This window comes from Varanus komodoensis, unplaced genomic scaffold (assembly GCF_004798865.1).
Source record: "Varanus komodoensis strain SLA01 unplaced genomic scaffold, ASM479886v1 scaffold332, whole genome shotgun sequence".
In the NCBI taxonomy this organism is placed as follows: domain Eukaryota; kingdom Metazoa; phylum Chordata; class Lepidosauria; order Squamata; family Varanidae; genus Varanus; species Varanus komodoensis.
This window is the reverse complement of record NW_025335821.1, coordinates 5,689-27,510: the sequence shown is the minus strand read 5'-3', so window position 1 is coordinate 27,510 and position 21,822 is coordinate 5,689. Positions and strand designations below refer to the sequence as shown.

At 49.0% G+C, this 21,822-nt stretch overlaps 1 protein-coding gene across 3 annotated transcripts; it reads left to right on the top strand.

Moving 5' to 3' along the window:
* Positions 1-247: 247 nt before the first annotated feature.
* LOC123027813 (zinc finger protein 345-like) lies at positions 248-21,494 on the top strand. Of its 3 annotated transcripts, none has more exons than XR_006415572.1 (6): positions 248-803; positions 2,191-2,311; positions 3,746-3,828; positions 4,478-4,604; positions 6,098-7,575; positions 7,773-7,895. XR_006415572.1 is itself a non-coding variant. In XM_044439057.1 (6 exons), exons 1-6 carry the CDS (start codon positions 360-362, stop codon positions 20,902-20,904), a joined length of 2,364 nt encoding a protein of 787 aa, XP_044294992.1. In that variant the 5' UTR covers positions 248-359; the 3' UTR covers positions 20,905-21,494. The 3 variants fall into 3 exon arrangements, 2 of the variants coding, with proteins under 2 accessions (XP_044294992.1, XP_044294991.1); XM_044439057.1 differs by lacking the exon at positions 7,773-7,895 and adding an exon at positions 20,115-21,494 and having other exon boundaries at positions 6,098-6,896; XM_044439056.1 differs by having other exon boundaries at positions 6,101-7,895.
* Positions 21,495-21,822: the final 328 nt, after the last annotated feature.

The window sequence follows — 21,822 nt, the reverse complement described above, 5'->3', positions numbered from 1 at the left end:
CCAGAATGCTGGGAGCTGTAGTCCAAACACCTGAAGGGAACCTGGCTGGGGGAGGCTGGGAAATGGACTGTGGGTGGCTGTCAGCTGAAGTCTGTGCAGCATCGCCGGAGGATCGCCCCGTAGTCTTTGCCCCCAAAGTCTCTAATTGCCTTCACCTTGGCGTTTGTCTGTCTTGCTTACAGGGAGAGTCCCTCACCCCCAGCAGAAGCCATTTGGTTTCTCTTGCAAAGCATCTTTCCGCTTGGCGAGCCTAGTTGTTGCACCAGGGAAAGCTTTCGTTAGCACTGCAAGGTTTGTGGCCACCCAAAGTCCAGGTGCTTCGCAGAGATCCTTCCATCCTGCTGGACCACAGCCGAGAGATGCCAGAGGGACACGCAGCAGGGCCTCAGGCAGGAAGGCCCCTTCAGGCCGTCCTTGCTGGGAGTCCTGGGGAATTCTGGGAAAGGGCAGCGCAGACAGTGCTGGCGGAGGATGCCATCGGCTCCAATGAGCAACACCAGTGCTTCCGGCAGTTCCGCTACCAGGAGGCCAAGGGGCCCCGGGAAGTGTGCAGCCAGCTCTACAGTCTTTGCCACCGGTGGCTGAAGCCGGAGCAACACTCCAAGAGCCAGATGCTGGACCTGGTGATCCTGGAGCAGTTTCTGGCCATCCTGCCCCCGGAGATGGAGAGCTGGGTCAGAGAATGTGGAGCAGAGACCAGTGCCCAGGCGGTGGCCCTGGCCGAAGGCTTCCTCTTGAGCCAGGCAGAGGACAAGACCCAAGAAGAGCAGAGGAGTTTTGATGAGCTGAGGGTGTGTGATGTGGTACGTTCAAATAGTCAGACCACAATAGGTTGGATTATTGTAATGCGCTCTGTGTGGAGCTGTTCTTGAAGACGGTCCGGATACTTCAGTTGGTCCAGAACAGAGCGACCGGGCTTTTCACAGGGACTGGTATATATGCTCACATGACACTGGTTGCATATTGTCTGAACTGGCTTCCAACTGAAGCCCAGGCCCAATTAAAGCTGTTAATGAGGACCTATAAAGCCCTAAATGGTTTAGGGCCTGAGTATCTGAAGAAGCGTCTCCTTCTTTATACACCTGCCCATCCCCTAAAATCTGGGTCTGAGATGGTTGTTCAGGAGCCCTCCTTGAAAGAGATCAGGAGAGTGGCTTCCCGGAGAAGGGCCTTTTCAGTGGTGGCGCCCCAGCTGTGGAACCTGCTCCCGAGAGAGGTCCGCCTGGCACCACCCCTTGATTCATTTCGGCACCAGGCTAAAACCTGCATTTTCCTGCATTTTAGGATGTAATTGTGATTTTAATATTGGATTTTATTAGATTTATATTTTATTCCCAGGCTAAAACCTGCATTTTCCTGCATTTTAGTACATAATTGTGGTTTTAATATTGGATTTTATTAGTTTTATACTTTATTCCATGCTGCCACTTTGCTTTATATCGCCATCCTGAGACCTCTGTAAAGGATGGGATAAAAATGCTTAGAATATATAAGTAAATAACACTCCCACAAGTTGCTCAGCAACTCTAGAAATCGCCCAAGAAAGGTGTGTGGGGCCGGGCTCTGTTTCCCACACGCTCTCATGGCTGCTTTCTGGTGGTGGGAAGGTCCAAAGGCAAAAAGAAGCAGATCCAAAAAATACCGGCATATTTTAGCAGCATCATCTTCATTATTGCATTTATAGCCCGTGGTTTTAATTGCAAGGAACCCAAGGCAGCTTCCAGAGTTCACCTCCTCTCCAGCTTATCCTCACGATGACAGCCCTGTGTGGGAGGTTAGGCCAAGTCTGGGATAGGTCAGAGTCACCCAGAGAGCTCCATGGCTGAGCGGGGAATCAAACCCAGCCCAGCACTCTAACCACTATCCCACAGTGCCTTTCCATGTGGCTCTCAAAGTTTGTACTGCTGATAACTGGGAATGAAGGTAGGAATTCTGTGGGTTGAGGGAAGCGGAGTTGCCCTGAACCCAGGAACCTGCGCAAAGGCCGAGGAAGCACCCAGTGACTGGCGGTCGGGGGAAAGAGGTGGCAGCCATCTAGGAAAAGCGCCCCCTGCCCACTGACCAGGATGACTGGGGTGCATGTGCTCTGGAGCCCACAAACATTAGGGGTGCCACTGGCTGCTTACCTGTCAAGCCAGGGTGCCTTCTTCCCAGTAACAGGAGCTGAATTAATCTCTCTCCCTGGGGCAGATGCTGTCACTGAATCTGGACACTAATTTCTCCGAAGCAGAGGCGGCTTCATCAGATTCCAGGCAGAATTCACTTTTCCAGAGGATCAGGGAGGAATGTGGAAGAAATGCCAGCTTCTTGGGTAAGGATTGACTGGAACTATCTCAGTCTGGTCTCTTTTCTCTGCATGATCGTTACCATGATTAAATTACTTTTGCAGCATTGCTCTGGCTTGTGGTTGTAGTTGTGTTTTACTGCTGTCTAGGTCAGGTGTTGCATTGCCAATCTCTGTTGGGGTGGGAGGTAATGACTTTGCTGGTTTTTTAAAGGATAGGTTTTAGGCTCGCTTTTATTATTGCAGGCTGCACTGGCAGGGCTGCAAGATGGCTTGGGAGTCTTTTGCTGCAGTTGGATGCCATTTATTTATTTATTTATTTATTTATTTATTTATTAAAACATTTTTATGCCGCCCTATTCGCCGAAGCCTCGGGGCGGCTTACAACATTAAGTTAAAAAATAATTATAACATTAAATTAAAAATACAAACGTCATCACGTCATCTCCACTTTATGGCTGTCCTTATGAATGAGTGTCCTTCCAAATGTCCTGTTTTAATAAATGGAAATCTTGAAAAATATTAAAATCCTCCTCAAATGAATGAAAGAAAAAAAGACAGGCAGACAGACAGGCAGACAGACAACCTAAAGAGAGTCTCTCCCAAAAGACTTAAAACATGCAAAAATGGAGCACAGTTTTAAATGGCTAAAAACAATTAACAAAATCCTGGGATGCTGAGAGTCACAGGAGGTTTTTTTCACCTAAACACATTGGATTGTACCCGAAAGTGCGCTCGCTTCAGAATCTGCGTTACGCACAGTTCCCGGAATCTGTCTCATGTGCTATGTACATTTTAATTAAAAATTGACCTCAATTTCATAAGGAAGAGAGAATGCTAAGGGAGGAAGGGGGGGGAGGTAGACGACAACGAAGAAGAAGACGAAGATGAAGACAAAGAGCTTCTGATGATGATTAACCATGGGCCTGCTTCTGCAGATGCCAAATACTTCCAAACCTGAGAGGTTCTTCCAAATGAATGATGGGAACCAGCACTTTGAATTTTATGCAAGAGTCCATAAGAAGAGAGATGATTATTACACTTATTACATTGAGGAGGAGGAGGAGGAGGAGGAATTGTTGTCTGGCTTCCCTCATCTTTGTACCCTCATCCATATTCCATCAGACATAAGATGAACTGACTCCATAGAGGAGTCCACATGCTTGAGTTCACAAGTGCTGAGCGGATGGACATTAAGGAGGACTTCCGTTCATAGGATTGCCATAAGTCAGAGACGACTGGGCGGCCCATAATGACAACATCCACGTTCCAACTTCGTATTCAATTCGCGAGGTATCATCTTGCTCACGAATGACTCTTCCTGCTACCCACGAATTTCAGCAGAGATGGCCGTGCTTGGATCAGGCCCCTGGGATACCGGGGTGCATCTGCAGGAAACTGAAATGCAAACATTCATACGAAGGGTGCAGCACCTTCCCACCATCTGTGCTCTTTTTGCAGGCAGCAGAAAGTCTCCGGAGAGCCCGGCTTGGTTGCCTCTTCTGGGTGGTGCGGTGGAGCCGGCTTCTGTGCAGCCAGATCAGGTGGGCCACGGCCCCCGGCCTCCCAGCAGCCCTCCTGTCCCCTGCTCGTCTCCCTGGCCCGAAAGCAATGTCCTGCCTCCTTATGTATGAAATGTACATATCCAGACATAGGCTCTGGATGCGGCTGGGAATGAGTTGAATCTTGCTGTGCAGCGAGGAAGCAGAGCGGCATCCGGGCCATGGCCAGGATTGCCCCCATCACACCCTCCGCAGGGCAGATGTCATCTCTGGGTACCACGTCTTTGGTTGTCGCCTTGCCCAGCAGCTCCATCCCCTTCCCCTCCGGGCATTTGAGCCCTTCCCTGTGCCACCCGCCAACTCCCTGGCTTCGCATCGTGCCCAGGGCCTCTGTGGGGTGCCGGGCACCACATCAACTGATCGGTCCAGTGCAAGGAAAAACAACCACTCCTCTCAGCACCTGCCGAGTCCTTACAGGCCCCACAGTCCCGCTCTTAGCTCCGATTTGAGACTGGGGGAACCAGCAGGGATTCCCTCCCAGAAGAGCCCCAGGAGGCCCCGTGGGCCGGATCAGGGAGGCCAGCAGGCTGGATCAGGCCCTGGGCCAGAAATCCCGCACCCCTGCTTTGTGGAAGCACCCGGCCCTTTCCCTTAATGGCGGCCAAGCAGGGTTTTCACATTCTCCTTTCAGAGCCCAGTGACCTTCGAGGAGGTGGCAGTGTGCTTCACGGAGGAGGAGTGGGCACTGCTGGATCCGGGCCAGAGAGCCTTGCAGTGGGAAGTCATGGTGGAGAATTACGGGATTCTGACCTCCCTGGGTAAGGCTCCCTCTTTCAGGGGATTGGAGAAAAGCCCTCCCTTCCAAGGGAGAGATTCTTGGGATAGATTCGGGTGACTTTGGGCCCGTCGTGGGCTCTCAGCTGAACCTACTGCACAGGGCTTTTGTTCTGAGGATAAATGGAGGAGAAGCCCCCTTGGGTTCCTTGCAAGAGAAAATAAGGAGGAGACACATGCAAAGTAATACTGAGAAGTCGGCTGGTTACGGTCAGATTCGGTCATACACAAAGCATCTCTGTTTGTTAAGGCTGAAGAACATATTCGTGCAGTTGATCTGGATGTGAGTGCGGTTGACTTCGGGGCTGTTTTGTTCAGCTGATTCAGGCTCATGTTCTGCTATTACCTGATGTATCAGGTTAGGTTGCTTGTATTAGTCAAATGCAAAACAATGTTCCCGAGGAAGTTCGAATCTCAGTTTTGATGCTTATTGTTGAAGGCTGCCTTGCAGGTCCGTTCTTTGATTGAATGGAGCCATCCTGTGTCCCCCAGACCATGTCTGGAGGTCCTTTTAGGGTCCCTTGGAACTGCATGCCTCCTCCCCTGGCAAATGTCCAATGGGCATTTTTTGGGAATGGGCTCCCCTCCAGATAGGACCACAGAGGCCTACACACACTCCATGAGGCAGCCTAGGAGGACAGGGTGCCTCTTTGGCTGTAGGGATTTTCTGTGTGTCCATCGGAGCTGAGGGAGAAGGGAAGGAAAGCAGAGCCATTCCACCTGACCTGCTGGAAGAATGGCTTTTCCTCGTCTTTCCTCCCCGCTCCTCTTTCCTTGTATGCCATGCCTTTTTAGATTGTAAACCTGCAGGCAGTCTTTACAGTCTTGCTTAACTGATTCTACATAAGCCACTCCAGGAGTCTGTTTGATGGAAGAGCAACATTATTGTACAACAAACAAACAAACAAATGTAAAAGTCTGCACAACACTTTCTGACAAGCATGCTTCTCAAAAACGCTTTCCCACAGATGCCTGCTAGAAGGTCTCCATGGGACATGGTATCATGCGTCTGGCCCAGCATCCATCTCTGGGCATCCTTTTAATGCATAGAAGCAGGGCATGGGCGCCCCCCTTGCCAGTCAACAAGGGCTACTTCCTCCTTGATGAGATTTGCCTTCCATCTGGGTCTTGCCCACTTGGTTCTTTGGGTGGCTGAAAGAGAGGCCTCCTTGGTTGTGGCACCACATTTGTGTAATGCCCCAGGAGGCTCACCTGGCACATACATTGCAATGCTTTAGGTGCCAAGAAAATAGCTCACCTGTCCTGCATTTTGTGTTCTTTCAGCTCTTTGTGATCCACCAAAAGGATATTTGTTATTGGGTGGATTTAAAATACAACAAAACCAGTCAAGTAAACAATAATTAATTAGGTTTGTTGATTTGAGGCTCTGTTGCTTCCTAAGATCTGTACAGGTTTTAGATACAGAGTAAGGTACAAACCCTATAAATTAATGCATATTATGTTCCTTTTATTCCAGCAGGGGATGGATGGAACTACAAGAATGAGGAAGAACCATGCAGAGAATCTTTGGAAAGAGCCAAATGGACAGAGGTGGGACAGCAAGGAAGGGAAACCAAGCTGAAAAAGAAGGAGGAGCAAAGCAGTGACTTTCACAATGCAGCAGTCCAAGGAAAGGTGGACAATGAAAAGAGAAGGAGCATCTGCAACGTCTGTGGGAAAAGTTTTAGCCGTAAATCTCACCTTAACGAACATAAAAGAATCCACACAGGGGAGAAGCCGTACAGCTGCTCCGAATGCGGAAAGAGCTTCAGGCGGAGCACAGACCTCACCTCACATCAGAGAACCCACACGGAAGAGCAGCCGTTTAAATGCTCTGAATGTGGAAAGAGTTTCAGGGGCAGTTCCGACCTGAGGTCCCATAAGCGCATCCACACTGGGGAGAAGCCGTACGCCTGTTCCTTGTGCGGGAAGAGCTTCAGCCACAGCATCAGCCTCAGTTCCCACCAAAGAATCCACACGGGGGAGCAGCCCTTTAAATGCACCGTGTGTGGGAAGAGCTTCACGCGGAACACAGGCCTGACGTTGCATCAGCGCATCCACACGGGAGAGAAGCCCTACACGTGCGCCTTGTGCGGGAAGAGCTTCAGCCACAGCAAAAGCCATGCCATCCACCTCAAAGTGCACGCTGGGGAGAAGCCATACACTTGCCCGGAGTGTGGGAAAAGCTTCATAGGGAGTTCATACCTTAAGTCACACCAGAGAATACACACAGGGGAGAAACCATACATGTGTGCCGTGTGTGGGAAGCGATTCAGGTGGAGCACAAACTTTAACGAACATAAAAAAATTCACATGGGGGAGAATGCTGGCAATCCCAGAAATGGCTGCATGGTAGAAAGAACTCACAGCGAAGCACAGAAGTTTATTTCCGAGGATTCACTCCCAGGAGAAAGCATATATATATAGACTAGATTTTTTCCGTCCTATCCAGTGATCTTCCTCTTCGTATTTATTTCATTTCCATTCTGCCCTATAGCTGAAGCTCTCTGGGTGGTGATACTAACCAACAGAGAATGAACAGATGGGAAGGGGCATATAAAGGCTCAAAATGTAGCAGAAAACTTCATGTGTGAAGTATTTTAGAATTCTGAGAATGATGTATGAGCAGGGGGAGAGGAGGTAGCTCTGGAAGACTTCGGATTGCAAGATGTCCTAGTTGTCTTGGCATTCGGCTCTCCACCTATTTGCAAGAACGTTTTACCAAAATCTTGCTGTTGGATTGTTTCATCGTTCTCTATAATAGCAAATGTGGCTGGTTGAGTGCCACAGTTTAGAAGCAAAACGAGGCCATCGAAAAATAATACCGGGAGTGGTTGATGCATACCTGAGATAATCACTGTGTTTTTCCAGGGTGGGAGGCAAAATGTTAAAATTGGAACATGTTGCATATTTCAGAAGGTGGAGGCTTTTACTTGGATTTTAATGCATTGCTAGGTATGCTGTGCTTCAGTAACTGCTGAGGGAGGGTATCTTTACCCATGTGTGTGCACAGATGGGATGCAAACCTCCCACAGTGGCAGGAGGGTGGGGCAGGGGCTCACCCCACTGCAAAGAGCCCCTTGGAGCGGCTCCTAGTCTTCTCCGTGGCTCCCGGCTTGTTCACCCTGAGCATCCATCCCTTTGCCCTGCAGCTGTTCTGTGCCCTACAGGAGTTTCGCCCCGTCTGAGTCGCTGGCCGCTGTGCTGGACAGGCAGGGAGGTGGGTGCCGTTCCGTGTTGCTTGGGGGTCTTGAGGGTCACATGCAGGCAGCTGCCTCGGGCTGGGAAAAGGCGGGCCTGGCTGGGCCGCTGACGGGGGCCCTGGAGTTGCTGCTCTCCTTCCCCTTGCAGCCTGATGGTTTGGCAGCCTCTCGCTCTGGTCCAGACCACGGGGCCAATGAGGAAGCAGAGCGGAGGGTGCCCTGGCGTCCTGCCCTTGCTCTCTGCCACTCGGCTTCCAAGCCTCCAAACATCAGCCATGGTGAGAAAGAGGAGGAGGCGCAGGGGCTGCTGAGGGCAGTGGCGGAGAGAGGCTACGCTCGGTAAGGGAGGGGCCCCCGCCCACGGCCCTCCAGAACCCGGAGCTGGCACTGCTGCTCTGTGTCGGTGAGTGCAGGTTTGTTCGTAGGGCCTGGTCATGCTCGCTGGACTGGATGGTGTAAACTTCCTCCTCCTCCTCAAGCTGGGCCAGGGGAGGTGTTTTTACTTATACATGCTTCAGGTACCTGAAGAACCTGGAAAGCCCACCTTTCCCTCTTACCTGTATTGGCCATTTTCTGCCTTTCTTCAGGGTTAGTCCCATGATTATGGGGGTGCGCCAGTAAAGTCTTCTCACGTAAGTTGTCCTGCTTTTGTCGTCCATTGATAACTTGAAGCCACACAAGGGTACAATTTTTATTTTTATCTCAGATGGATCAGTTAAGCATTAAACCAGACCAATTCTGACGCTTGCTATTTTATTTTCATTCCTTCTTCATAGAAACAAGTTTGACCTGTAGCAAAGGTGTCATGTGGAGTGTTCTTGCTCACCGTGACAGCCAGCCAGTCCTTTCCCCACTGTGTTCTGCTTCATTCCCTCTTTTGTCTGGGTTTGCTGGTTTCTACTCTGGCTCCTGTGCGTGAGATCCCTCCCCACAATTTAGGTATAAACAAGCCTTCAATCCCCCCTCCCCAAAGACCAAAGAGGGGATCATGTGTAGCTTCCAGGAAAAAAGATTCCAAAAACACAGGGCCAGCACAGAAAAGACTGTGCTTTCCTTACTATTCAACCAGTCTCAGCCCAGAGGCAGATTTTAAAACTCAGACAAATTTTGGGGTACTTCAGATAATCTGGTCCCAAGACCCAGAAAACAAAACTAGCACCTAGATTAGATCTAGGAAAAAATAGGCAGTGTATGTAACAGTTGTGGCCTAGGCCTACAGTGCATTTAGTCAGACGCAACCCTCATTGAACTCTATGGGTCTAACGCTCAGGTTAGTGTCCATATAAACAGTAGAAGCAGAAACGCCAGGTGAGAAAAGGCCATCCGGATGGTTCCAAGGGGTGGGGAGAGTGGAAAGCCCCAAATCATCACTGCTTTGGGGCAGTCCTTTAAGGAGGGGAGGTGCAAACCTTCCTGCCTTGTTGCCTTCACCATTTTTTTTCCCCGATATCAGGGCTTCACAGAGGAAGCACTGCCTGATCTCCCGAAGGCAGAAAAAGTGGCATCAGCCGTGAAACAGAGGCTGTTCTTTGAAAGGATCATCCAGGGAAACCGCAGCTTGCCAGGCAAGGATAAAAAGGGCATCGTCTATGGATTTGTCAACTTTATCTCTACCTTTTCCCACAAGCAATCCAGGGCAGCTTCCATAATCCAGTTCCTTTCATCTTCACAGCAGCCTGTGAGTTAGGTGACTGAGAATCAGTGGCTGGCCCAAAGTCGCCAGTGGAGAACAGAACTTGGATTTCCCCAGTTCCACACCAACACTGGCCACTACGCCTCAAGTGTGGGTTGTTGCCAAACCATGGGTTGTGGCTGAAGCGGGTTGTAGTGTTGTCAGGACACAGCCAAGAAAACAAACCTGGCTTGTTAACTATGAACAACCCATGAAGAAAACCCATAATTCACTTTTGGGTTCAGAACTGTGGGTTCTTCACCCTGGTTTGTTGTCTTAGCTGGGTTCATCAGTAAATATATGTTTTAATAGAAAAATTGAGACTATTTTATATTAGGTTGGAAAAAGCCAAATTAAAGGACTATATCATTAGGGAAACTTTAAGTGGAATGATTTTGGTTATGTTTATAAGGGTTGTTTGTTTGTTAATCTTTGCCTTTATGAATCAATGTAAAATGAATTTTTGTTTATCTACTGGGAGTTTCTTTTGTACGAGCAATCAAATAAAAATGCAGTTATTTAAAAGAATTACACAATAAAGCAGAGCAACCTTTCTAAATCTGAAACAATTACAAAGTATTACATGATTTCAATAATCACCCACATCACAAGAATCTCACATTAAGAAACAAAGGCCAGGAATAAACAATCTACTCATAATTAGGCTAAGGTTAAGCAAAGGACAAATTCAGGAATAATGGCCATTTTTCCTGCTCTATTTTATCCTCAGATTCAGCGGACTGGGACATGGTTCTTTTCTTCGTTTTTCTGGATTGTCTCCTCCAACTCAGTGTTCGTGTGCTTAATTTACTGGAGCAACCTGCGTGTTACATCTTTTCCTTGTGTCCTTACCTGACAGCAGCCTGTTCCTAATTTAAGTTGTGCTAATAAATCCTTGAAAGGTAATTGTGACCTCCACCTTCATCAGCATTAGCCAAATTAGCCACTTGGGACCACATTGTGGACTAGGATAATGTGTATCAGTTTTGAATCTGCTTCAGTCCGTTCACGTAAGAAGTTGCGGGGGTGACAGGGCTCCTTTTCAGTGTGAGAGCCGAATGAATTCCATTTCTGGGGTCACATCCCAGCAGTGGGTGGAGCTGAAGGCTAAAAGGGGCTTGGCTTGAAATACCACAATATTTGAGGCAGGTGGAGTTGAAGAGGGACATTGAGGCAATTTGAAACAACACAAAAGGAGGAAACTACCAAACAATTGGTGATCAGGAGGAAGAGCATGTGGCCAGTTGGAAAACCCCAGGAAGGCTGGATCTGGTACTGGTCAGGCCAGTATTAGCCCCCTAATATATTAATATTACACCTCCCTAGGGCTGGTGGAGCAATTACGTTTATTATAAAGCACAGGTCCACCTGTTCTGAAGAATCTACATACAAATAACGCATAACATAACAAGACAGCATGGAACACATAATTAAGCAGTTTAATAAGCCACAGTGTAATAAGCCACGGTGAGCTGTAGTGAGCGTGCAAATCACGGATCAATACAATCCATATGACAGGTAACCTTAGAAAGGAACCCAAGCCACACGCTACAGCCAGGTCTGCATTTTAGGAGCACGGCGCTGGGTTGGTAGATGACTTGCTGCAGCTCTAAAAGTAGCTAGTGATTTCCTTGCCTGAACCGATGCTGGTCAATGGCGAAAGAAAATGTCACCTGTACCGAATGCCTCAGATCTGGAGTGCAAAACTTCTGGGTGCGGGGGCCACGTTCCCCTCCATTCCAAAACCTACAATTAAAAAGTCCCAAAATTTTGAGCGAAGGTCTTGTATTAAAAAAACAGGGGCAATGAGGCTGTGACAGCCCCTCCAACGCGCCTCTTGGGCACTCTGAGGCGGCTGTGGCTACCGGGCAACTTGGAGAGCTCGAGAAGCGACTTCTGCGGAAAGGGACGCGGGGAGCGCCGCGGCGAGTGCAGAAGGGGCTCGGGCTTCTGGCCACGGAATCCCCTGGGGAGTCCCTTGGGATGCCCGCCGGAGAAACGAGAGGAAGACGCGCAACCCACGCTTGGCCCAGCCCTCCATCGGGCGCAGGGAGGCTCGCGGCGCGGCCACGCTCCCTGCGAGGCGCATCCCGCGGGCGGCGCGTCCCGACGTGCGAATGCGCCCCCTCCTCTCGCAGCGCACGGTGACAGGGGCGGCGCGGCCCGCTGGCTTGCAGGGCAGATTCCGCCTAAGGGTTAATACGAGGGAGTCGGGGCGGCCAGAGAGGCCTCCGGAGGAGCGCTTCGTGAAGGGGGCCGGGCCCCGCCCCTCCCCGCGTGGAGAAAGCGGCCTCCTCTCCCGGGGATTCCAGGGTCCGCGCAGCGATCCGGTGGGTGCAAAGCGCGCGCAGGGCGGGGCAATGGGGCGAGGGGCTTGGAAGTGCCCCAGAGGTGGCGGCCAGGCAAAGGCGGGGGCAGCTGCAGGTGGGAGGGGGGCTGAGAGGGAGGAAGGGGGGGGAAAGGGGGCGCCATTTCACCCCACTAAAGGCAGGGAGGCGGGCCGGTGCCCTTCTCGTCGGAGGTTTCTTTCCCATCCTTTATCCTCTCCTCTCCTTCATGGCTCACTGCCTTGTCGTGGCAAAGGGGCTTGTGTAGCTCAATGAAGCTATGAGCTGTGCCGTGCAGGGCCACCCAAGACGGACAGGTCAGAGCAGAGAGCTCTGACAAAACGGGATCCACTGGAGAAGGAAATGGCAACCCACTCCAGTATCCTTGCCATGAAAACCCCATGGACAGTACCAGGTCTATACTCCATAGGAACCTGGAATGTAAGATCCATGAATCAGGGCAAGCTGGATGTGGTCATACAAGAAATGACAAGACTGAACATCGACATCTTAGGAATCAGTGAACTGAAATGGACAGGAATGGGTGAATTTAATTCGGATGAACATCAGGTGTACTACTGAGGGCAAGAATCCCTCAGAAGAAATGGAGTAGCCTTCATAGTCAATAGAAGAGTAGGAAAAGCAGTGCTGGGATACAATCTCCAAAATGACAGAATGATCTCAGTTCAAATCCAGGGCAAACCATTCAACATCACAGTAGTCCAAGTCTATGCCCCAACCACTGGTGCTGAAGAGGCTGAAGTTGACCGGTTCTGTGAAGGCCTACAACACCTTCTAGAATTAACTCCAAAATATGATGTCCTTATCATCATGGGGGATTGGAATGCTAAAGGAGGAAGCCAAAAGATAACTGGAATAACAGGCAAGTTTGGCCTTGGAATACAAAATGAAGCAGGGCACAGGCTGGTAGAATTTTGTCAAGAGAATATGATGGTCATAGCAAACACTCTTTTCCAACAACCCAAGAGATGACTCTACATATGGACATCACCAGACGGTCAACACAGAAATCAGATTGACTATGTGCTCTGCAGCCAAAGATGGAGAAGCTCTATATGGTCAGTAAAAACTAGACTAGAGCCGACTGTGGCTCAGATCATGAGCTTCTCGTTGCAAAATTTAGGCTTAAATTGAAGAAAGTAGGGAAAAGCACTAGGCCACTCAGGTATGACCTAAATCATATCCCTGATGAATATACAGTGGAGGTGACAAATAGATTTAAGGAATTAGATCTGATAGACAGAGTGCCTGAAGAACTATGGACAGAAGTTCGCAACATTGTACAAGAGGTAGCAACCAAAACCATCCCAAAGAAAAAGAAATGCAAGAAAGCAAAATGGCTGTCTGAGGAAGGTTTACAAATAGCTAAGGAAAGAAGGGAAGTGAAAGGCAAGGGAGAAAGAGAAAGATACACCCAATTGAATGCAGAATTCCAGAGAATAGCTAGAAGAGATAAGAATGCCTTCTTAAATGAGCAGTGCAAAGAAATAGAAGAAAACAATAGAATAGGGAGGATCAGGGATCTCTTCAAGAAAACTGGAGATATGAACATTTCATGCAAAGATGGGCATGATAAAGGACCAAAATGGCAGGGACCTAACAGAGGCAGAAGAGATTAGGAGGAGGTGGCAAGATTACAGAGAAGAACTATACAAGAAAGAGCTTAACGTCCCTGATAACCACGATGGGGTGGTCACTGACCTTGAGTCAGACATCCTGGAATGTGAAGTCAAAAGGGCCTTAGGAAGTCTGAGCAACAACAAAGCCAGTGGAGGCGACAGTATTCCAGTTGAGCTATTCAAAATCTTAAAAGATGATGCAGTAAAAGTGCTACACTCAGCATGCCAGCAAATTTGGAAAACTCAACAGTGGCCACAGGATTGGAAAAGGTCAGTTTACATTCCCATCCCAAAGAAGGGCAATGCCAAAGAATGTTCAAACTACCGCACCATTGCACTCATTTCACATGCTAGCAAAGTGATGCTCAAAATCCTACAAGCTAGGCTTCAGCAGTATGTGGATCGAGAACTACCAGAAGTACAGGCAGGATTTGGAAGAGGGAGAGGAACTAGAGATCAAATTGCCAACATATGCTGGATCATGGAGAAAGCTAGTGAGTTCCAGAAAAACATCTACTTCTGCTTCATTGACTATGCTAAAGCCTTTGATTGTGTGGATCAGAACAGATTGTGGCAAGTTCTTAAAGAGATGGGAGTCCCAGACCATCTTGTCTCTTAAGAAACCTATATGTGGGTCAAGAAGCAACAGTGAGAACTGGACACAGAACCACTGATTGGTTCAAAATTGAGAAAGGAGTTCGGCAAGGCTGTATACTGTCGCCCTGCCTATTTAACTTATGAGAAAGGTGGGGCTAGATGAATTACCAGTTGGAATTAAGATTGCTGGGAGAAATGTCAACAACCTCAGATATGCAGATGATACCACTCTAATGGCAGAAAGTGAAGAGGAACTAAAGAGCTTCTTCATGCGTGTGAAGGAAGAGAGTGCAAAAGTTGGGTTGAAACTCAACATTAAAAAAACTAAGATCATGGCATCCGGTTCTCTCACTTCTTGGCAAATAGATGGGGAACAAATGGAGGTAGTGACAGATTTTATTTTCCTGGGCTCCAAGATCACCGCAGAAAGGGACTGCTGCCAAGAAATTAAAAGACGCTTGCTCCTGGGGAGGAAAGCTATGGCAATCTAGACAGCATATTAAAAAGCAGAGACATCACCCTGCCAACAAAAGTGCATTTATTCAAGGCTATGGTTTTCCCAGTTGCAATGTATGACTGTGAAAGCTGGACCATAAGGAAGGCTGAGTGCCGAAGAATTGAGGCCTTTGAATTGTGGTGCTGGAGGAGACTCCTGCGAGTCCCTTGAACCGCAAGGCGATCAAACCGGTCAGTCCTAGAGGAGATCAACCCTGACTGCTCTTTAGAAGGTCAGATCCTGAAGATGAAACTCAAATACTTTGGCCACCTAATGAGAAGGAAGGACTCCCTGGAGAAGAGCCTAATACTGGGAACAATTGATGGGAAAAGAAGAAGGGGACGGCAGAGGATGAGGTGGCTGGATGGCAACACTGAAGCAGTTGGTAGAGCTTGGGTGGACTCTGGGGGATGGTGGAGGCCAGGAAGGCCTGGAGGAATGTTGTCCATGGGGTCACGATGGGTTGGACACGACTTCGTGACTAACAACAACACCCTCTCTCCTCTGCTCAGCCAAGAGATCCCTGCAGCATAGCCCAGTGAAACGAGCTCAGATTCAGTCACTCTGTATCCGTTTACACATGTGACAACCAGTTTCAAACTGGTTTGCTCCATGGAGAAGAGAAAAGCCCGCATCTGGTGAAAGGCTTGGGTGAAAAAAGAGAAAGGGAGTTTCATTGCCTTGGACTGTACTGCCTTGGACTACAACTCCCATCTTCCCTGGTCATTGGCTCTGCTGGCTCTGTGGCAGGTGGGAGCTGTACGCCAAGATGTCCAACTCATGCCATGCTGGGAACGGCTGGGGTGTGGTTGTCAGGGTGGCTCAGTGAGGGGAATTGTACACCAAGTCTTCGCCTGTGCGTAGAGACCAGCCAAGGGCTTTGGCCCTTCCTTCTTGGGTGAAGACACTTCTCTGCCTCCAATTCCCCTCTTGAATCCTTCCCTTCATTTACCTTACAGAAAGACCATCATGGCATCGGTTGTCCAGTTTTTCTAGGCAGCCTCTTCCCTCTTGTTGTGTTCATTATGTTCATAACCGGGAAATAATTTCTATTTGACCGGATTCTTCCCTGCCCCAAATTCAAGCCGTTCTTGTACCGAGCAGGAAATTATCAGCAGATCGCAGCAATCGTTTGCATTGGGGGGCCCGGATCAAAGATGGATGAGCAAGACCCGGCTGCCTGCAAAGCATCGAGAGGTCCATGTGCCACCCAGGCTGATGCCTTCTGGGAAAGAACAGTGTGGAAGATCCTGGGTGGCGACCATCTTGACCATCTCAACGTAGACATACAATGTCAGCAGTTCCGGCAGTTCCGCTACCAGGGGGCGGATGGTCCGCGGAAAGTTTGCGGCCGACTCCATGCTCTTTGCCGGCAGTGGCTGAAGCCGGAGCAGCACACCAAGAGCCAGATGCTGGACCTGGTGATCCTGGAGCAGTTCATGACTGTCCTGCCCCCGAAGATTAAGAACTGGGTGAGAGAATGCAGAGCGGAGACCAGTGCCCAGGCGGTGGCCCTGGCCGAAGGCTTCCTCCTGAGCCAGGCAGAGGAGAAGCACCAAGGACGGCAGGTGAGCGCATGTCACTGCTGACTTCAAGAGACCAGAATGTGAGCAAAGGCCTGCCCAGGACCTCTGCTTCGCTCGCTCTGCTCTTGGTACCATCTCAAGGGGTTTATTGGAGGAGCAGGAGCGACAGGCAGGGCTTGGTTGAGGTCTGGGAAGCTCCCTTTTTGAACATCACCTGTAAGAAAAGGAAGACATGTCTACTTCACTGGCATGTGATTCATAGATACAGTGGTGCCTCGTACTTTGAATGACCCTAAGTTTGAACGCTTCATAGTTTGAACATTGGAGTCGAGATAAAATTGCTCTGCAGTTCTAACGATGCTTCTGAATTTGAACTGCAGAATGAAAAACATGTGGTCGCTGTGGAAATGTCATTTGCTGTGCGCCCAAGTTGTCTCTCACTGGGAAAGGATCTCTCTGCCTTTTCAGTGTGTGCCTTTTTGATTTTTTAAGTGCCTTTTCTTGCTTTATTTTTTGGTTATATATATAACCCCTACATACTGACATGGGTATTGTTTAGGGTCTGGGAATGGATTAATCCACTTTCCATTATTTCTAATGGAGAACATTGCTTCATACTTCAAACGATTCAGAGTTCAAATAGCCTCCTGAAATTAAGTTTGAAGTATGAGACACCACTGAATTTACAATAGGTAACCTTTGCTGATACCAGTTTGAACAGCTTTTCAAAATATTTCTGCTGTTGGTTTTTATGCTGGTTAGCTTAGCAGCTGTGTTTTGCTGCCAGTCCTCTAATTTGGATTGTGGCACTCTTCCCTTTCCTCCTAATGGCAAACCCAAGCGGTGAGGGACTGCAGGAGGGTAGCCAGAATGGGGCACTGAGAAACAAGAGGGAGGCATCGCATTTACCTGGGGGAAACCCTGGGTGAAAAACGGATCTTAAAGAAGCAAGCCTGCCCAGAGTCCAATGAGGACCAGGTAGGCTCACCAGCTACCATTGGAAAAATGAAGGGAAAGGTTGACTGGAACCCTGAACTGGGCTACTCCCTTTTCGTTGCACGTTCTACATCTTTTGGTCCATATTTCTGCGTTTGCATTTTATGTTACCGTTTCTGTTCCTATTTGTGGTTTTAGGCATTATTGCATTATTGTTTTAAAAGGTACATTGCTCTCATGGCCCCTGTGGGCAGAAAAGGAATTTATCAGTACTTTAAGAAATATTAATTCATCTTTCACCCAACCGTTTTGGACATGTTGGTAGAAGAGCAGCTCAGAAGTCATACAAATTCCCTCCCAGTTGCATAACTTTTTGGGGAAATTTTCCAAAGATGGATTATACCTGCCATCCCTTTGCCCCATTCCTGTGCTAGTTCTCCTTCTCCTTCTCTGTATGGGTGTCTCTCGATTAATTTTATGCAGGGCTTACTTGCAGAAGTTGCTCCCAATTTCCCAGAGGCAAGGACAGCTCCATGGAGAGCTAGAAAGAAGCACCTGTTCCTGTCGAACACACAGGAGAGAAATGAACGTGGCATTTTGCCAGGTAAGGGCAAACAGGCATATGGGAATGCTGCCCCCGTCTCCCAGTTAGGAGATCCACGGTGGGGGTGGGGGCCCACGGGGTTGTAGCACCAGCTCCTTTCTTATGAGCAGGGCCACTGAAGTTATCCGCACCCCCTGCTCAGAATTCCCTTTCCCTCTGAGCTTGGATGCCGTCCTCATAGTAGCCAAAACGAATTTTCCCAGCAGCAATATCCTTGCTGGAATTCAAGGTATTTGAGCTGTCTCAAGCTTGAATGGATCATATTCAACTCCATTCCAACTCTATACACCTCTGCTATTCTATGAGTTGGAAGGGGCCATGAAGACCATCAAGTCCAGCCCCCTGCTGTTGTAGGACACCAGGTTACACCATCCCAGATGGCTGTCCAGCCTCTTTTCGAAGAGATCTCCATGCTTCATAATAAAAGAATGCTAAAACTGCTCATGCAGTGGGGTTGTACGATCCCTTCAGATGCTCATTGCAGGTGTGCCCAAATGCCGATACGGTGACCGGTGCCTTGTTCGCAGACAAGGTACTGAATTATGTTGTTATGTTGGAAGCCGTCCCAAGGCTTATGCGACTGGAACGGCATATAAAAACTCCAAAGTAAGTCAGTAAGTAAGTCATGTTTATGAAGGATGTCATGTTGTCCTGCCACGTTTGTGTTGCTTACAGACCCAGGGAGGTTGCTGGCGACGCCAACCGTCTCAGCTCTTCTTGGAGATGGAGCTGAACCGGCTTCTGTGCAGCCAGATCAGGTAGGGGAGAGATTGTTGGAGATCATCTGGGTTGGCGATTGCTGGGACGACTCTGAATGCGAAGGACCCTGAGCAGAACTCTCTGCGGCAGCAGCTTCTGCCACCCGGCCGTGCTGGACCTTCGGGTGCCCCCCTGTCCCTGTGAGGAGGAACTTTGCCCCTCTTCTCCTTTCAGGGTCCAGTGTCCTTCGAGGAGGTGGCGGTGTGCTTCACGGCGGAGGAGCAGGAGCTGCTGGATCCGAGCCAAAGAGCCCTGCAGTGGGAAGTCATGGTGGAGAATTACGGGAATCTGACCTCTGTGGGTAAGGCTTCCTCTTCTTTTCGACCAGCGGAATTCTTTTGCAAAGGCTTACGAAAGAATAATGGATAGCATTGTGCTGTGTTTGAGCATCTGCCAAGCGGAAAACAAATCCCTTTAAAGGGAGACAGAGCCCTTAAGTGGTGGCTGTTTGCTAGAACTGCCTTAGATGGCAGCAGACTTGGGTGTTGGGTCCGTGTACGTGTTTGACCTGCCTTGGGTGCATTGTACCTTGGTTGGCTGGCAGAGGAACAGAGGAGACTTCAAGTCCCAGAGCCCTTCCCTCGAGGTGGAGCTGCTCCAGTGATCAGCTCCCTGGCGGCAAGTCTTTCTGACCGCTGCTCTCCTTTTCCTTTGAAGCCTGGCTCTTGGGCCTTGGGTTCCCACCTCCTGCTCGCTAGGAGCCTGCATTCCCATGGGTTCAGGGGGCTCAGCTTTGCTAGTCTCTGAAAGATTTAGTAGCAGCCACATTTCCTGTGTCTGCTGTCCTTTCCGGTCTCCTCTTCCACATGCCTTGGCTCCTTGTCAGCACCGTCCTTCTTCGCATCTGACTTCGAATCAGTCCCCATGTCTTATTGGGGTTTGTGTGCGGAGGTGTTGGCCCAGTCCCTGCATCCCATGATAGAAAGATGCTGAATCTCAGGAGGGCTTTCTCAGCGGTGGCGCCTAAGTTATGGAATGCGCTCGCCAGAGAGGTCCGCCTGGCGCCGTCGTTATTTGTTTTTCGGCGCCAGGCAAAGACCTTTTTATTTAAGCAGCATTTTAAATGTTAATATTATTGAATTTTATCTGGCCAGGGCAGCTTATTTTATGTTGTGTGTGTATATATACATACATATATATATATATATATTTAAAATTATTATTCTAATGTGTATATTTTAATTTATGTGGTTTTAATTTATTGTTGTAAGCCGCCCCAAGGCTTCGGCGAATGGGGCGGCATAAAAATGTTTTAATAAATAAAATTAAAAAAAAATGGAGAAGTCAATTAATGCCCATCAGCAAAGGTTTGACATTGGCTCATCCATTCGGCTGCCAACAGCAAGAATTGATAGGGTTAACTCCCTGACCTGAACTTCCCTTTCCCACTCAGGATCTTACCCGTTTTCCCTCTATTCCAGCCTGCGACATCCGGGAGAGGAAGAATGGGAAAGGGCCACATGAAGCATCCGTAAGAAGAAGCCGATTTACAGAGGAGGAGGAGGAGCATAGAAGGGTACCCGAGAGTGAAGCCAAACAGAAGCAGAGAAAGGCATCTTCCTTTTTGGAAGGTTTTGGCTTCCGTGAAAGAGCAGAGCAGCAGGAAACAACACGGCATGGCAATAGCTTCTTTGCTTCTCAAGAGGAACTAACTTTTAATGAAACAGAACTCCGCGAAGAAAGGAACAAAGGAAAGAGAAGGATTCAATGTGACGTGTGCGGGAAAAGCATCAGCAAATCGCACCTTAATGAACATAAACGGATTCACACAGGGGAGAAACCATACCAGTGCTCAGAGTGTGGGAAGCGCTTCCGTCGGAGGGAACACCTGACATCACATCAGAGAACGCATACGGAGAAACCATATAAGTGCTTGCAGTGTGGGAAAAATTTCAGACACAGCAAAAGTCTTACCTCGCATCAGAGCATACACAGCAGGGAATTCTCAGGGTGTGGGAAAAGTCTGGCCTTACATCATGGAACCCACTCAGAGGAGAAGCCATTTAGCTGTTCCGACTGTGGAAAGAGCTTCAGCCAGAAGACACATCTCAGGTCACATCAGAGAATCCACACGGGTGAGAAGCCATATATGTGTCCATTGTGTGGAAAGAGCTTCACCCACAGCAAAAGCCTCAGCTCCCATAGAATCACTCATACAAAGGAAAAGCCATTTAAGTGTTCCAAGTGCAACAAGAGCTTCAGCTGGAGCACAAGCCTTACCATACATCAAAGAATACACACAGGGGAGAAGCCATTCACCTGCTCCCTCTGTGGGAAGACCTTCAGTCACAGAAGAAGCCATGCCATCCATCTAAAAGTGCACGCAGGGGAGAAACCATTTACATGCTCAGAGTGTGGTAAAAGCTTCATTGGGATTTCCTACCTGAAGACACATCAGAGAATCCACACGGGGGAGAAGCCATACACGTGCTCTGTGTGTGGTAAGCATTTCAGGCGGAGCACACATTTTAAAGAACATAAAAAGACCCACACAGAGGAGAACCCTGTCACTCTTGGAAACTAGTGGGTTGTGGAAAGAACTGGGGAAGAACAGATCTCTATGTTGGGGGAGTCATTCCATGGAGAAACCACATGCATAGACTAGAGCATTTTTGACACATCAGACTGGAAAAACATGGGAGAAATTCTATGAATGTTCAGAAATGTGGCAGACACTCCCATCAGCCTTCCCATGATGACATAAGGAGAATGAGTAGGTCTGGGAAAGAGCCGGACGACGTCTGAGTGGCATTCCTGTGGGGCACACACCTAGATCCGAGCATGCAGCTTCCGTCACAGGCAAAGAAACCTCCGAACGTTCCGGCCGGTCCTTTCCCTCAGTGTCACTTCAGCCTGATCTCAGCTGATCAGGAGCTTGGGCCAGAGAGCGTTGGAGACTCCTGTCCTTGCTGTGAGATCTGGTGGCAGCTGGTTGGCCACTGTCTGAACAGGATGATGGGCCAGAGGGACCTGTGGTCTGATGACTCTCTGTCTGCTTCATGTTACTCAATCATCTGCATCATGTTCCCCACTTACACAAGCGCTTCTGGAGAGAAATCCCACAAGCATGCCAAGTCCTGGGGCTGGTGGGGCATGATCAGGTTCGGTTTTTACAAGTCCCTGGCTTCACCCAAGGGTGGGCAGCTTCCAGGTATTGGGAAGACTCTCTGTGTTCTGTTCCCCCCCCCCCCCCGCCCCATCCATCAGGAAGCAAAACACTGCCACTGAATTTGCCACTGGGGTGTCAGTCGCTTTTGCTTTGAAAAAAGGCACACCAAATTCCTTTACCAGTGGAAGTGCTTTTCCAGAGTGTTTCCTTCCAGAAGAACAATTCTGCCCATTAACACGCACATTTTTTCAGTGCCAAAGGCATCACAGGTCGGTTGGTTGCTTGCTTGCTTTTGGCTGCTGTTTTGGGTGACCGTGGGGGTGGAAGTCGGGG

Bases quoted from the DNA above. Each gene is read 5' to 3' on its own strand.
- LOC123027813 (XM_044439057.1), top strand. From the start codon at position 360: ATGCCAGAGGGACACGCAGCAGGGCCTCAGGCAGGAAGGCCCCTTCAG. The intron at 3,829-4,477 runs GTGGGCCACGGC...TTCTCCTTTCAG, and splicing joins CTTCTGTGCAGCCAGATCAG to AGCCCAGTGACCTTCGAGGA. The intron at 6,897-20,114 runs GTGGAGCACAAA...GAAAAGCATCAG, and splicing joins GTGTGTGGGAAGCGATTCAG to CAAATCGCACCTTAATGAAC.